The sequence below is a fragment of the Phyllostomus discolor genome, chromosome 6 (assembly GCF_004126475.2).
Source record: "Phyllostomus discolor isolate MPI-MPIP mPhyDis1 chromosome 6, mPhyDis1.pri.v3, whole genome shotgun sequence".
Classification (NCBI taxonomy): domain Eukaryota; kingdom Metazoa; phylum Chordata; class Mammalia; order Chiroptera; family Phyllostomidae; genus Phyllostomus; species Phyllostomus discolor.
The window spans coordinates 168,597,737-168,613,902 of record NC_040908.2 but is presented as its reverse complement, the minus strand read 5'-3'; the positions used below and the strand labels follow the sequence as shown (position 1 = coordinate 168,613,902).

At 59.0% G+C, this 16,166-nt stretch overlaps 1 protein-coding gene and 1 pseudogene across 8 annotated transcripts in view; one reads left to right on the top strand and one right to left on the bottom strand.

Annotated features, from left to right (window-relative positions):
- The first annotated feature begins 5,548 nt into the window (after positions 1–5,548).
- LOC114490000 lies at positions 5,549–6,150 on the top strand (annotated as a pseudogene).
- A 5,344-nt stretch (positions 6,151–11,494) lies between these two features.
- The window catches only part of PPFIA1 (PTPRF interacting protein alpha 1), a 51,789-nt gene continuing 47,117 nt past the window's right edge, over positions 11,495–16,166 (bottom strand). For 7 of the 8 annotated variants that reach the window (XM_036029825.1, XM_036029826.1, XM_036029828.1 and 4 more), the window contains 4 exons: positions 15,882–15,950; positions 14,920–15,085; positions 12,527–12,598; positions 11,495–11,908 (listed from right to left, as the gene is read on the bottom strand). In XM_036029825.1, the coding sequence (XP_035885718.1) occupies positions 12,537–12,598; positions 14,920–15,085; positions 15,882–15,950 (297 nt within the window). In that variant the 3' untranslated portion in view covers positions 11,495–11,908; positions 12,527–12,536. The remainder of the gene's footprint in view (positions 11,909–12,526; positions 12,599–14,919; positions 15,086–15,881; positions 15,951–16,166) is intronic. The other variant, XM_036029831.1, reaches the window with a different exon arrangement.

The following is a 16,166-nucleotide window of genomic DNA, read 5'->3' as shown; positions in this document are numbered from 1 at the left end:
GGCCGGGTCCCCAGTAGGGGGCGCAGGAAAGGCAACCACACATTGATGTTTCTCTTCCTCTCTTTCTCCCTCCCTTCCCCTCTCTTTAAAAAATAAATAATCTTAGCCCTGGCTGGCGTAGCTCAGTGGATTGAGCGCGGGCAGGGAACCAAAGTGTCCCAGGTTCGATTCCCAGCCAGGGTACATTCCTGGGTTGCAGGCCATAACTCCCAGCAACCGAACATTGATATCTCTCTCTCTCTCTCTCTCTCTATCTCCCTCCCTTCCCTCTCTAAAAATAAATAAATAAAATCTTTTTTTAAAATAAATAAATAAATAATCTTTAAACAAAAAAATTTTAAAGAATGGACTGGGGTTGTGGGGTGGGGGAGATGTCAGGTGTCAAAAGATCATTTTTAAGATGAAGTCACAATTTTCATGCAAATATAAAATGAACACACGTCAAAGATTTGTTTAACTTAATGAACGAAGCAATAAGGTGTTACAACTCGTTCAAAGGAGAAGTCAAGGAATGCTGAAGCAAACTTGCAAAAACTGGTCTATCCACAGGGCGAGAGCCAATCCCATCACACTGGACACAGCTGATTTGCATCCCCCGGGACTCCAGTTCTCTGCATTGCCGTCTGTCTGCTGCAGGTTAACCGGCGCCTCCACGGAGGTATGCATCAGTCCAGGCAGAAACAAAAGCACACCTCCGGGGGGGGGGGGGGGGAGCCACTGATTAGCAGAGGCCCAGGGTTCTGCGGAAAGAGTGCCCAGAAATCACTTACCATCCTAAAGTCTGACATGTTGCCTCCCAAAAGGATGGTCCCAGCATCTGAGCAGATGCACAGACAAGGACCTGGGGGTGGCACTCAGATGGAGGGGAGAGAGTTAGAGTTTGGGGCATGGTCCCTTGGAGGGGCCTGTGGCACCTTAGGGTGAGGTCCCAGAAGTCCTGCTGGAGAGAGGGTTTTCCAGCTGGGGCGCTGAGCCCAGTGGGACAAGGAGAGAAGGCAGGGCAGGGGTCCTCTTGCAAGGCACAGAGGTGGAGGGGGGATGGAGTGTGCACCGGGAACAGGTCACATTCGTCGTGGCTGCAGACAGCGGTGGTGTGCGCTGTCCCCGAGCTGGCTGCTCCATGGACCAAGGAAGCCTCCCTTTCCACGTCACCTCCCATAGGAGCCTTCAGGCACCGCCAGGGACAGGAACAGGTGCCGGGTTTGCAAAGGCCCTGACGGCAAACCCCAGCCACCGCCTAAGAGGTGTGTGACAGTGGACAGCCGCAGCGCCCTTCCCTGCTTCGGTGTTCCCCTCCGTGCAGCCAGCACCCGCATCCTGGGGGGCCGCGTGTGGTTGGAGTAGCCCAGGGCCTGGCGTGCAGCAGGGCCCAACAAGGGCTGGCCCTTCCTTGGCGCTGACGGGGAGAAAGCCCAGGAGGCAGGCAGCCCAGCAAGGTATTGCCCCCACACCTAACTGCAGACAGAGGCTATCTGAGAGGCTGGGCGCCCCTCCCGAAGCCACACAGCGAGTGGGTGAAACACCAGCCCTGACCCACACGTGTGGCCTGGGGTCAGTCATTCGGAGCACCTGCCTTCACTCAGTCCCACCCCCAGGTGCCCCACTTTTCAATCTCCTACCTCCAGTCCTACCTTTGCCAGAGCCTTACCTCAGACCCCAAGGCGAAACCCGGAGCCTCAGCCAATCAGCACACTGCATTCCTCTAGCGCTGATTGGCTCAGGGCATATGCTCCAACTCGGCCCAATGGGACGTGAGCTCCCGGAGACAGGAAGACCCACGCAGGCAAGCACCTGGCCATCTGTGCCAGGTGGAGGACAGGCGAGAGCAAAACAGGTACCTCCGCCTTCAAAGGAGTCTGCAATCCCAAAGCAAATTCTAAAAATTGATATTAAATTAAAAAGCCAATACCGTGGACAGTGAGAACACGATTTATGGAAGTTGACTTTTAGATTGTAGGACAACAATACAAGTATGATTGTAAAATCCGTGTATGTTTTGACAAGGAACCTTTATAAAATAAGGTAAAATATGAACAAAATCAGACATTATGAAAATTTTTTTTAAAAATCACACATGTGGTTTGGGCTGAATTACGTCCCCCCCCCCACCCCCCCGCCCACATTCATCTGTTGAAGCTCTAGTGCCAGAGTTTGGGGGGCGGGGCCTCTGCGTGGTGATCAGGTTCAGGTGAGGGCGGGAGGGCGGGGCCTGGGTGCTGGGATTTGTACCCTTGTGGAAACACTGGGGAGCTGGTGCCCCCTCCAGGGGCCGGCGCGGCGAGAAGGCAGCGGTGTGCGGCCAGAACAGCCCTCAGGAGGGAGCCAGGTTGGCCAGCCCCTTGATCTAGGGGTCCTCAACGTCCAGACCGTGAGAAATAAATCCGTTGTTTACGCCGCCTCGTCCATGGTACTGCATTATGGCAGCCCGAGCTAATACAATACAAAACATGTGGTTATTGCCCTGGCTGGCGAGGCTCAGCAGATTGAGCGCTGGCCTGAAAACTGAAAGGTCGCCAGTTTGATTCCCAGCCAGGGCACATCCCTGGGTTGCAGGCCAGGTCCCCAGTTGGGGGTGTGCGAGAGGTAACTAATTGATCTTTTCACACTGGTGTTTCTCTCCCTCTTTCTCCCTCCCGTCCCACTCACTAAAGTAAAAAAAAATAAAACATTTACAAAAAGAAAAATGTAGTTACTGACCTGGAAAACCACAGATGAGGTCTGCCCTCGATGTACGTGGTTTTAAGGAGGAACTTGGTTAAGGAGGACATGGGTGATTTGCAAGCCGCTGCCAGGGGACAGCGCAGAGTCAGAAACAGATTCGAAGCAATAGAGAGAAAAAAAAAAAAAAAAATTGGGCAGAGCCTGTAAGTCACGTGGAAGACCAGCCGAGAGCCCCGTCCAGACTTCCAAGAGCAGAGATGCATGGGAGTGCAGACACCAGGCCTGAGGCCACGAGGGAGGAGAACAGGGGCAGACGGCAGCGTGCAGACCACACGTGCTCCCCTCTCCCCAGAACGACAAATGAGGTCGAAAATGCACCTGGAAACATCCCAGTGACACTGCAAACTCCCAAGGAGCGAGGAGCCATAAAACCTGCCAGAACCATCCCCGGGCTGGTGTGGCCCAGTGGATTGGGTGCCTCCCTGCAAACCAAAGTATCGTCAGTTCGATTCCCAGTCAGAGTGTTACAGAACACAACAAGGGGGGCCTGGGATGGTATACTATTATTGAAAGAAGGCCCCGGGTCCGTTATGTCCGCCGCCAGGGGAAAGACGTCTCTCAATGCCAGAGATTTGTGAAAAGGAAAGGAAAGGTTTATTTAATGCTGTACAAACTTAAAGTAGGGGCCTAATGTCTTCACCAAAAATCCTGAAGTCCCTTAAAGCACCCACAAACAGATACAGTCCTTCCTTCCTTCCCCCTTTGCCCAGTCCAGAGTACCGTATCTCCTAAAGCTGCGGGGGTCCCTACTCTGGCAAAGGCACGTGGTCCTCTCTCCCCGGACCACAGGAGTCCCCACTCCGTCAAGGCCGCGTGGTTCTCTCCCTCAGGGCCACGAGAGTCTCCACTCTGCTAAAGGTGTGGGGTTCTCCCCCTCAAATGGCTGCCGCATCTCGGTTTAAATCCCGGCGCCAATCTTCCTCTGCAGCCCCATTCCCGGCTCCTCTCACAATTGGCTACAGCTGCCAGATTCTGGCAGGTGTGGCCCTGTGGTGTGGAGCCAATTATCTCCAGGCTCTTCTGGACCTTATTACAGATCCCTATTTGAGGCTCCCTCTTGGCTGCACCCTGTTACAAGAGCACAGGCCTGGGTTGTCAACCAAGTCCCCAGTTGGGGGTGTAGGGGAGGCAACCAATCTATGTATCTCTCGCACATCAATATCTCTCTCCCTTCCTCTCCCTTTCTCTAAAAGTAAATAGATAAGCCATTGAGACTTCGGGCTGGGATGGAGGCATAGGTAGACACACTGTGCCTCCTCGCACAACCAAAAGAAGGACAGCAACAATTTAAAAAGAAAACACAACCAGAACTGACAGAAAATCAAACTGTATGGAAGTTCAACAACCATGGAGTTCAAGAAGACACAGTCATCCAGACTGCGTCACAATGAACCAACGTGGGTTGCCCCTACCGAGTGACCACCTAAGGCTCCACCCCTCATACATAACAGGCATGTCAAGACAAACAAAATGGCCCAAACGAAAGAAGAGATCAAAGCTCCAGAAAAAATACAACTAAGCGATGAAGAGATAGCTAACCTATCAGATGCAGAGTTCAGAACACTAGTAATTAGGCTGCTCACAGAACTGGTTGAATTTGCTCCCAAATTAGATGAAAAAATGAAGGCTACGCTAAGTGAAATAAAGGAAAATGTACAGGGAACCAACAGTGATGGGAAGGAAACTGGGACTCAAATCAACAGAGTGGACCAGAAGGAAGAAAGAAACATCCAACCAGAACAGAATGAAGAAACAAGAATTCAAAAAAATGAAGAGAGGCTTAGAAACCTCCAGGACATCTTTAAACATTCCAGCATCGGAATTATAGGGGTACCGGAAGGAAAAGAGGAAGAGCAACAAGTGGAAAAGTTATCTGAACACATAATGAAGGAGAGCTTCCCCAATCTGGCAAAGGAAATAGACTTCCAGGAAGTCCAGGAAGCTCAGAGAGTCCCAAAGAAGTTGGACCCAAGGGAGCACACACCAAGGCACATCATCATTACATTACCCAAGATTAAAATGAAGGAGAGAATCCTAGAAGCAGCAAGAGATAAGGGGACAGTCACCTACAAAGGAGTTCCCATCAGACTGTCAGCTGATTTCTCAAAAGAGACCTTACAGGCAAGAAGGGGCTGGAAAGAAATATTCCAAGTCATGAAAGGCAAGGGCCTACATCCCAGATTGCTCTATCCAGCAAAGCCGTCATTTAGAATGGAAGGGCAGGTAAAGTGCTTCTCAGATAAGGTCAAGTTAAAGGAGTTCATCATCACCAAGCCCTTACTATATGAAGTGTTAAAGGGACTTATCTAAGAAAAAGAAGATAAAAAATATGAGCAGTAAAATGACAGCAAACTCACAATTATTAACAACCACACCTAAAACAAAAACAAAAGCAAACTAAGCAAACAAGTAGAACACGAACAGAACCACAGAAATGGAGATCACATGGAGGGTTATCAGCAGGGGAGTGGGAGGAGGAGAGAGGGGGGAAAAGGTACAGAGAATAAGTAGCACAAATGGTAGGTAGAAAATAGACAGGGGGAGGTAAGAATAGTATAGGAAATGTAGAAGCCAAAAAACTTATACGTGCGACCCATGGACATGATCTAAGGGGGGGGGGGATGTGGGTGGGAGGGGGTGTGCAGGGTGGAGGGGAGTGAAGGGGGGAGATGGGATAACTGTAATAGCATGATCAATAAAGTATATTAAAACAATAAGCCCCCAGCAGGAAAAGACAGATGGTTTTCGGAAGGACAATTAGGCTTCGTGAGTCTCCTTCCTGACCTGCTTCTTGCGGTGTTTGCGTCTTGGCACCGCCGACAGCGAGATGTCTCCAGGAAATGCTGCCATCGGGCACCCTGCCCCCACCTTCAGAGCTCCAGCTGTGATGCCACATGGTCCGTTCAAAGACAGCAGCCCCTCTGGCTGCAGAGGAACATAGGTGGTGTTCCTTTCCTACCCCACTGACTCGACCTTGGTGTGCCCTTGGAGATCCCTGCTTTCAGTGACAGGGTGGGAGAATCTAAGAAACTCCGCTGCCCAGTGGGTGGTGCTGCTGTGGATCCGCACTTCCGGCACCCGGCACGGGTCAGCACACCCAGGAAACAAGGAGGACTGGGACCCATGAACACTCCCTCAGTGTCAGACCCCAGGGCCCCATGCTCATGACTAGGGGGGAGTCTTCAAGGCTGACAAAGGCATCTCATTCAGGGGCTTCTTTATCGCTGATGAAAAGGGTATCCTTCGCCAGATCACGGTAAACCACCCTCTTGTTGGCCGCTCTGTGGACGGTGAGACTCGGAGACGAGCTCCGGCTGTCCAGTTCCTGACAAACACGGGGAAGCGTGCCCAGCTGGCGGGGGACCTGGCCGTGGGACCACCGAGCCCGACGCCCAGAAGAGCAAGGAATATTTCTCCGAGCAGAAGTGAGCACCGGGCTGTTAGAGGGTCATGGAGACAGTGTACAGCCATGAGAACAAAGCCTGTCTTTTACTATTGTCACGCTTAAAGCACAGGATCTTAGATTTAGGCCAGATGGGGTCTGGGACCAAACAGGCCTTTGCTGCAGGGTCTGGGGAGGCCAGCCTTTCTTCTTCTGGAGGAAATGACCTGAACGTACGAAGCAGGCCACTGGCGTGCACAGTCGTGGGGCATCGCCATTTTTTGTGTGGTTCCTATTAAACTTGAGCTGAGAGAAAAAAAAAGGACAATTAGCTACAATTAGCTGCAGACCTGCCTTCCGCCCACAGGCCACCAGAAGACAGTGGACCAGGGTCACTGATGTGAGGAGGGAAAGTAACCGTCAGCCTGCAATGCAGTGGACAGTGTTTCCAACAGCTTGTCGTGGGTCGTTATGGTAACAGTCCCGGTCATGCACTGTCTCAGGACGTGGCTGTGTGTGGAGTGGAGCCGAGGCCTTCGCAGAGGTCATCAGGGCGAAGTCGGGTTGTGAGGGTGGGGCCCTGGTCCCACAGCACTGGGCATCCTTGTGAGAAGAGGAAGAGCGGCAGGGGTGTGTCCAGACAGAAGAAAGGGCACGTGAGGACACATGAGGGAGAAGACGGCCGTCTGCGAGCTGGGAGCAGCGGCCTCAGGAGGAACTGGCCCTGTCCACGCCTTGACCTTGGAAGGTCCAGCCCCCGGGACTGTGAAGAAATGAACGTGGCGGTGCTTTGTTGTGGCAGAATGAGCCGTGACCTCGCCTCCGGTACGTGGGCAGGTCAGGCTCCTGTAACAGAGCACCTTGGACTGAGTGGCTTTTTCTTTTTCTTTTTTAATTTATTTTTAGGGAGAGGAGAAGGGAGGGAGAAAGAGAGGGAGAGAAACGTCGGTGTGTGGTTGCCTGTCACACGCCCCCCAGCAGGGACAACCCACGGCCCAGGCCTGTGCCCTTTGGTTTGCAGGCCAGCGCTCGGTCCACGGAGCCACACCAGCCTGGGCCTGACCGGTTACTTTAAAGCAAATCCCAGCCCTGGCCATTGTGGTTCAGTTGGTTAGAGTGTTGTCCCATAACCCAAAAGGTCGCGGGTTCGAGTCCCGATCAGGGCACATGCCTTGGTTATAGGTTTGGTCCCCTGTCCCGGCGCATGCGAGAGACAACCAATGGATGTTTCTCTCTCATATGGATGTTTCTCTTCCCTTCTCTCTAAAATCAACGAGCACGACCTTGGGTGGGGATGAAAACAAGAAAGACAAAGCAAATCCCAGAGGTGGCTTCGTCCCACAGTTCCCCATGCGCATGCCCTTTCTGTCGTGGCCATAGTGGTCGCCTGGGCCCATCAGCGCACTGTCCACGGCCTTCCCCAGGAAGCGGCGGGCGTGGGTTTATTTAACTGACAACATTGACTTCCCTGCTGGGAGGTTGGGAGAGGGAGACGGAGGGGCAGGAATGCTAAAACTGTCCACCACGGAGAAGCCTGCAGGCTGTGGCCGAAGCGGAGGAACGGAGAGGCCGCAATCAGCGTGATTGACAGCATCAGGAAGCCAGCAGAGAGAACCGGGAAAACTGCCCTGCCTGGACGGGGGAAGCCCCGCCCCGCCGGGAGGCCCCGCCCCACCCCGCAGGCGCAGGGCGGGGCCCTGGCGTCTCACGTCACGTGGTGCGCGCGTCGCCACTCTGTTGGCGGATCCACGATTGCGTCCTTCCGCCCTATCGGTCGTGCCAGGCTGCAATTCCAGTTACAGCGATTTCAATTCATTAAAAACATAATTTATTTTTTCATTAAAAACGTTGCTTTCATTTAAATTAATGAGAACACTTAGTCTTACCCGAGGACAAGGACGACAGAGTGTTAAGCTGGGAAGTCACGTGTCCCTCGTGGAGAGTACAGGACTGTGTTCTGTCCGCTGCAGACGACCGAGGGCCAGACCGTGTATCTGGCGGGCGCCCGTGCACAGGGCGGACTTGCCCCACTGCGCCCGATGCCGGCCACTCTTCATGGCGAACGTGCTGTCCACCGTGCAAGAGCAAAGCCCTCAGCCCCCAGGCTGGGGCGCAGGCCTCCCCAAAGCCAATGCTCCCCGCTGCCCCGCGGCCTCCAGCACACTTTGCGGGCACAGGGGACATTCTGGAGCAGCCTCGCTGGGCAGAATCAGCTTCCTCCTGTCTCACCCGTCTCCGCGGCCCTCAGAGGACTGGGCGTTCACTGAGTGATTGCGAGGTTGCTTCCTAGCCCAGCAGCCCCGCACGGACACCGCCAGCCAGTGATGCTCTGCACACTCACGTGTGACCAACTGTTCCCGAAACCAAGCCTGTCACCCGCCAAGGAGCATTTCACTCTAAAGCATCCTCCGCTTTCTCCTGGGTGGCCTTCTGCCCCACCCCACGGCGGCACTGCAGACAGGCCCGGGCCACGCCTGGTGCAAGATCTCGTTGGTTGCCTCCCTGTCCTGGGCTCAGTGCCCTTCGCGTGACATTGGGTGTCCTGCTTCCAGGAGAGGGTGGGTCCCTTGGAGACAGGGCCTCTTCTACCCGCCTGGCGTCTCCAGAAGAAGAGCGTGACAGTAGAGTGGCCTGAATGCTGGCCCCCCAAAGATGTCCCCATCCAAATCCGTGGAACCAGGGATGTGACTTTATTTGGAAAGGGGTCTTTGCAGATGCAATTAAAGACATTGAGATGCGACTGTCCCGGATGGCCTGGGTGGCCCAATGCCAGGTGCTCCTGTATGAGACAAAAGACAAGACACACGGACAGACCCCACGAAGACAGGGGCAGAGACTGCAGGCACGGAGCCACCGTCTGAAGCTGGAGAAAGGCACAGACGGCCCCTCCCCAGAGCTGCAGGGGGAGCCGACCCTGCCTTCTCCCCACAGTGGCATGCGACTGTGGCGGGCGGGCCAGGCATGCTGACAACGGGCCTTGCAACGGTGCACAGGGTCAAGGACACAACAGAGCAAAGTCACCGGCTGCTCAGTCTCACCGAGTTCAGCTAGGGAAACATGGGTCAGACACCCATGTGTCGGTAGTCCCAACAGCAGCAAAAGTCACAGGCGGGCCTCTGCCCTCCTGTCTGCCAAGGACATGGGGACCCAGGCTCCCTGGACTTAGGGAGCAGAGGCCAAAGAACAGGACCCGAACCCCGTAATTTCCTTAAGAGGGATGATGCAAACTTGGAGCTGAGAACCCTTAGGACAGCAACCCTGTGGCTGAGGAGCCTGAACAAGGGCTTTCACGGCAGGAGAGGCAACCGCAGCGTCACTGCACCAGCTCGAGGGCTGTCCTCGCCCTGCTCCCTGCAGGCCCCGGACTTCGGATTTTTCTCAATGGACTTCTTCAAAGTGTAAGCAGAATCACGAAATCAAGTTTTAGGAGGCGCCTGCATGGTAGTGACGCAATGAGGGTGTGTTTGATGGCATGTTTGTTTCTGGAAGCTGTGGGACACCCCAGGCTGGCCCGGCGTCGGTCAGGCAAAGCCAAGAGCCAGGGGACAAGGCCGGAAGCACTCCGAGGCTGTCAGTCTCACCCCTGCCCTGGCCCCGAGAACCGGGAGATGCCCCGCGTTGGACCGGAAGCCAGGGCAAGCACGGGGGCCAGAGAGGAAAGCACTCGGTTCACTTGGGGCTGAGCCCCAGCAGGAACAAGCCGGAACGTGTCAGTACATAAAGCAGACCCACGTCATTGGGTAGGGGAGTCCGGCAGCCCTGGGGGGACGATGGGAGCGTGGAACCCAGGCGACCAGAGCAGTGCCCACCCAACACAGCCCCTGGAGGAGGGAGTGTCAGCCACCAGCTCTGTGCACCCCCAGACCCGAAGATGAGCTGGGGGGGAGGGGACACACCACCCAGTTGGCTAAAGCATCAGGAGCCTCCGAGCCGCCCACCCTGCCACCCACGGTGCCGGGCGCCCCACTCGGAGCCAGCCTGCAGCCCTGCCGTGGGGGTGGGCCACGGGGGGTGCTCCCTCCCTCCCCGCTGCCACGCTGCACGGGTGCGGGCCTGGGGAACCGCTCTGCGCTGTCAGGGCAGCAGGCTCCCTGGTCCCCAGGGCCACCCATCGGGAAGGAAGGACGCAGCCCAGGTGCCGCCCTGGGACCGTGCGGGGGAGCGGAGAAGAACACACAGACACTCCCTCCCCAGTCTTCCCGGCCACCGAGAGCGGCCCTTGGCCGCCCGTCTGTGGACGGGGGCCTGTTCGGGGCCAGGCTCCCGCTAGGACCGAAGGGGCCACCTCTGGGCCTCCAGAGCCGGGGGCAGGGACCGCCGCCGGGCCTTCCTGTGGGCGACACTGACACTACCTCCACCCTCCACCTTTCTTATCCCGTCAACTGGCTTCCGTCGCGAGGTCTCCTCCTGGGGACAGGACGCCTGTGCGTCGGCGCCAGCACCAGCCTGGAGCGGGTGGCCACCCGAGGCCTGGTGACAGCTGGCTGTGGCCGCTGAATGGCAGTGGGAAACTCCTGAGCACTTTATTGAGGGACAGCAATAAATAACACTGTGATAAAAAGGGTTCGAGAGTAGGCTGTACACGCTTGGTTACAGAATCAGGAGTTCACAAAAGGGTCACAGAAAAACAGAGGTGGCGGTGAATCGCACAAGCCCCGGCAGCGGGACGCGCATGCGAAGGCACGTGTCCGTCTGTCCCCGCCGTGGCTGCGTGGGGACGAAGGCGCCGCCGTCCGCACGCCGCCCCGCCGGCCGTCCGACTCACCACGCAGAGAGGAAAGTGCCCCTGGCCGCTCGGACCGCCCGAGACGGCTGCATCACAGAATCTAAAAACACACGACGGGGTCCGTCCTTGAACACGTTTGCAAACACATGTAAAAAGGTGACGTAAGAAAAGTAAGGCCTTTATTTTTTCTCGGGATCTCGTGAGTCCTCTCCGCGCCCCGAGGCCGCTGCGCTGACCACGCGTCCCTCCAGGGCTGGTCCTGGCGCGGGGGTCTCGGGGGAGCTCGGAGGCCGCAGGCTCCCCCGCCTGCTGCTTCTCCTCTGGCTGAGCGCCGCCCCGGCTCGCGGCTTCAGCCGGGCCCCGCCACGGGCCCCGCCGGGCTGCAGAGACGGGCCTCGGGGCAGTGGGCCGGGCCTGGGGATGGGCCTGGTGTCCTGGTGGCGCGTCCACAGTCCAGAGGGGAGGCTGGTCTCTGGCACCAGGTGTGGTCTCGCTGCGGGGAGAGCACCCCCGACGGAGAGGACCGTGAGGTCAGTCTCGGAGCACAGGTCGCTGGGGCTGCCGGGAACCAGGGCCGCGCGCCTCAGGGTGACAGCCGGGCAGTGAGGCTGCGCTCCCAAAGGACAATGCACTGGGTCGGGGTGACTTTACAAACGTGGTGAAACCCTTCGCTCTGGCGCGGTTTATTATTAAAAAAATTACACAATAATAATTACAATAAATGCATAATTTACAAAAGCCCTATATTTGTCCATAGGATTTATACATACAAGCATTACAGTACATTCGTCGGAAAGACTAAAATTAGACGTAGGAACATGGATTGATCTGAAAGGATATTTATAGCCTGGATATACATGAAAAAGTAAGTAACTATATAAATGAAGGCATAAGTTTACATAAATATAAGAAACATTAAATTCTAAAATATTTTCTTTAGGGGAGTCGTGAATTTCTCACTAGTTAAAAACTCTGTAATAAAATATCTCAGGGTCCATGTAACGAGTGTGAGCAGGCTGCAGGTCCGCGGAGCGCTGGGGCGCCGGCCCGGCGTCACCGGTAGAAGTAGTGTGGGTACACTGGAAGAGAACAGGGAGCGCGTGAGCCCACCCGCCCCCGGGAGGAGCGCAGTGCCCCCAGCGCCCCACCCCAGCACGCAGGCTGCCGCCGCTGGTGCTGCCGTCACAGCCTCCGAGCAGGCTCACAGAACAGCAAGAGCTGCACATCAACGACAATGTTCCCTGACTGAGTTCGTTTTGTCTAAAAGTCGCCAATTAAAAAAAAAGACAAGTCCAACCCACTGCTCCGGCTGTGACAGGAGGGCAGCCCGGAGCAGCGCCCTTCTGGCCCTCAGGGCGGCGGGCTCGGGCTGGGCTCACCCCCCACCCCGTGTCCCAGTGCCCAGTGACCGCAGCCTGGTGCTCCCCCGCCCCCAGAGGACACCGGCAGGCGCGGGAACGGAGCCAGCGGTCCCGGTGCGAAGACCAAGAGGGAGCGCACTCTGCCCCTCGGAGAACGAGGACACGTGGGCCTCTCCGGTGGCCTGCGAGCACACGACACCGGAGTCACCGCAGCGGGTGCGCAGCGGCCCGCGAGTCTGCGTGTCTCGGCTCCCTGGAGGAAAAGAGGCCAGCAGCGCCGCCTGGCCGCCGCGCCAGGCCCCACACGGCCGTGGGGCGGCACCACGCCCTACTCACCCGCAGGGCCTCAGCAGGAGTAGGTCCTGACCGTCGCGGAGTCCAGCCGCTGCGTCCCCGACACACTGCCTGCTGCGACACCCGCGGGGGGAGCGTGCAAACACAGCATGCAGTTAGTACGGCCGCCGCACGAGGCCCGGGCACACGCACGCACACCCACAGCAGCACCCGCCGAGGGCTCCGGGGTGCCTCGGAGCGGGGCGGGGCAGGCCGGAGAAAGAGCACCCCGTGTCACCAAGCACAGCGTCCCTACATGGCGCTTCGCCTCCCGTGCAGCCCTGGACGTCACACCAGTTAATTCCGAAGGAGCCACTAGGCGCCCCAAGATGTAAGACAGTGTCACCGCGTGCATCTCTGCGAGTGACAGCTGCTCATCGTGGTGGCCTGGTCTCCTGGGGACTGTTGGGGGGAGCAGAGCAACTGGGCCCTCCTCTCAGCCTCACGCACGGACTCTGTCGGACCCAGGGGTGGCGCGAGCACGGTCGGGAGGGAGGAGGAGGGACCCCACCCAGCCCCCTTCCACACCTGCTCTCCCCGGGAGGCCCTGTGGGCAGGCTAAGGGGCCCCTGGGCTGAAGTTTTGGGGCGAGGACTAGAGAACAATAGCGAATCTGGGGAGACCGAAGCCCAGTCCCAGTTTCTAGGGGAGACAGCGCGCTCCCCGACTGACAGGCTGAGCCGCGGCCCAGGACTCCCTGGGGGCCACACGGGGAAGCTGGGGCGGGGGCGGGGGGGGGGCCCCCAGCCACACATGCTGAGCACGGGGGAACACCCCCCTCACCGGCGCTCTGCCGTGTGTCTGGAAAGCACGTTGAGACGGCTGGGGCTGCTGGTGGGGGGGGTCAGCCCTCTGGCCCCCTCCAGCCCCAGGAGCCGGGCGGCCTGCTGCATTCACGCCGCACCCCCTTATTTAAAAGCCACGGACGCCGTCCGCTTCACCAGGCTCACGCCCCAGTCCCCAGACAGGGCAGGAGGGCACCCCCACACAGCGCGCTCCCCACACCTTTCCCTAGGGATGCGTGCACATCCTTGTCTCTGCCCAAGAGCGCCTCCTCGCTCTCCGAGAGCACGGGGGAGAGGAGGAGGGGGAGATAGAGGGAGAGACAGAGACGGGGGCGAGACGGGAGCACTGACCGGCTGGCCTCTGTGCGCCCCGCAGGGCGACAAAGCCCACGGTCTGGGCGTGCGCCATGGCCAGGGGCCAACCTGCACCCTGTCAGCCACGGGACGGCGCTCCCACCCACGGAACCACACTGACCGGGACTGTGGAAACGCTGCAGCCGCCCTCCACCCAACTCCCAGCACTGCCGGGGAGACCGAGCGGGGGCGGGGCTGTGGCGAGGAGGGCGGGACGCGGCGACGCGAGCAGACCGAGTGGAAGGCTCAGGCTCAGGCTCAGTTACGGACGACACTCCCGAGGGGTGAGCGCCGCCGCTGCCCCTCAACAGGGACAGTGGCTTTTTAACGAGCCGCCGCGTCCCCGCGTCAAGTGCGTCGCTGAGCTCTGCCTGCCAGAGACGCCGCTTCTGCGTGAGCCGCTGCCCTTGGGCCCTCGTCGCAGGCGTCCGGGGCCACACGGGCTCCACGGACACGTGCTCTTCTCTACGTTCCCGCGGACAAGCGAGGCCGACCCTCCGACCCGCTCACGGGAGGGGCCGATGCCGCGACACGCGGCAGGACCCCACCGGGGCCACTTGTGGCCTTCTCCAGCCTGCTCCCGGGCGCGGAGTCCCCTGTGGCCGGCACGCGACCCCAGGGGCCATGCCGGGCCGGGCACGTCTCAGGAGTGGGACGGGACAGCCCTGCTCCAGGCCGGCACCCCGAAGTGGCAGAGCGGGACCCTGCCTGCCACCGAGTGGGGGCGGCCAGAGCCGAGAGGCCTGCAGGTAAACCGCAGCCAGCTCGCCACTGACGCCGTCCCCGAAGCACCGAGCTGCCTGAGGCCGCAGGCCGGGCCGCTGCTCAGGGACGACCGCCGGGGCTGCCGCGGTGCTCCTCTCTGCCCTTCCCCGTCCACGACAGAGTGACGTGGGGGTGACGGGGGTCACAGCGGGGCCGGGGCTGGGCGGAGCTCCCGGAGGGGTGTGCTGCGCTGCCCCCGGGGCCTGGCGCCCCGCCCCGGTCGGGGGAGGACCTGTGTGAGCTCCCCGGGGGCCAGGGCCACTGGGTGCGCCGAGGACATGCAGTGCGGCTGCATCAGTCGGAAGGATAGGAATGTTTCACCAGACGGGAACTTTAACCCCCTATGATCGTTAACTTTTCTAAACAGGTGTTAGGGTTAGTTTCAAGGCATTTAAGCCCAAGCATGCAAGAGTACTCAGACGCCTCGTGACGTGTTAGCAGGTCATTCCAGGTCGTGCCGCAAGGCGCCACCGGGGTGCGCGGCCCACCTACCGTCCAGCTGCATCTTCTTTGGCTGCATGGAGGGCGAGGACAGGGAGGAGGGGACCCGGAAGTTCGCGGGCAGAGTCTCCGCCGAGCCGGCTGCCAAGCCGCGCACGTCCTTTGGTCTGAACTTCTTCCTCCAGGAAGGGGCCCTCCTGAAGGCTTTGTCGTCCTCCTGGAACACCGGGGGGCAGAGGCCGAGAGACCGCGTGACCAAGGACAGGAAGGGACGGTCGGGTTACCAGCCCTTCGCTGACGGCCAGACTCACGGCCACTTTTCGGTCACTTGTCTGTCAGCCTGCCCTAACGCCCCCGTGACCTCCGGACTCCGTGGGGGCTCTGCCGTGGGGCACCCTCCTCCACTCCGTCACCGCGCCTCACTCCCCGTCTGGCAAGAGCCCCCCTCACTGCGCGAGGAGGCGGCGTGACTGCCGCACAAGCAGTGCCCAGCCGTGGACGGCCGCCCGGTGCCGGGACAGAGCCCGCGGCACTTCCCACGCACCCCTCCCTCACAGCCGACCAGGAGACGGCGAGCGGCAGCACAGCAGGGCGCCGGGGACTCGCGGGCGATTCGGGTCTCCACGTGGGCTCCTGCGACGGCCGCCACCGCTCAGGGCCCCACACGGGGACAGGACAGCCCGCTGTCCCCAACACGTAACCGAGACAGGACTCTGTTCTCAGGCCACAACCAATGTTTTGTGAAAAACATTTTTCAGGGGCATCAAAAGTTAAACAGCAAAAATAAAAAAAAACCACAAAAACAAACCTGTCTTACTGAAAATGCTTCCTTAACAGCTTATTTGCTAAAGAAATTTCAAGACCCGAGCCCGGCCGGCACAAGAGAAGCCACCCCGAGTTGTCGGGAGGGCCGCCCCGCCCCGCAGCGGCTCCCGTGGGGACAGGGAACAGGGACAACGCAGGGGCGGGCAGGGCGGGAGCACTCCGGTGGCGTCGTGGGGCTGCAGACTCACCTCGGTGAGCCGCCGGTCGGTCCCCAGGACCAGGAGGTTGTTGAACTCTCTTTCCAGGACGGCACGGGCCTGCAACCACAGAACACCCCCGGCTCCAGCCTGACCCGCGGGACGTCCAGGCGTCGCCCCCACTCTGCGGACCAGGACCCGGGTGGCCCTGTGAGGGGCTGTGCGCGCTCCGGGCCAGGGCTCTGACGTGCGGTCCACGGGCAGGGGGCGCAGGGCGGACGGGCGAGAGCGAGGGACACACCATCTCCTGCCGAGGAGGACCCCTCCCGATGCTGA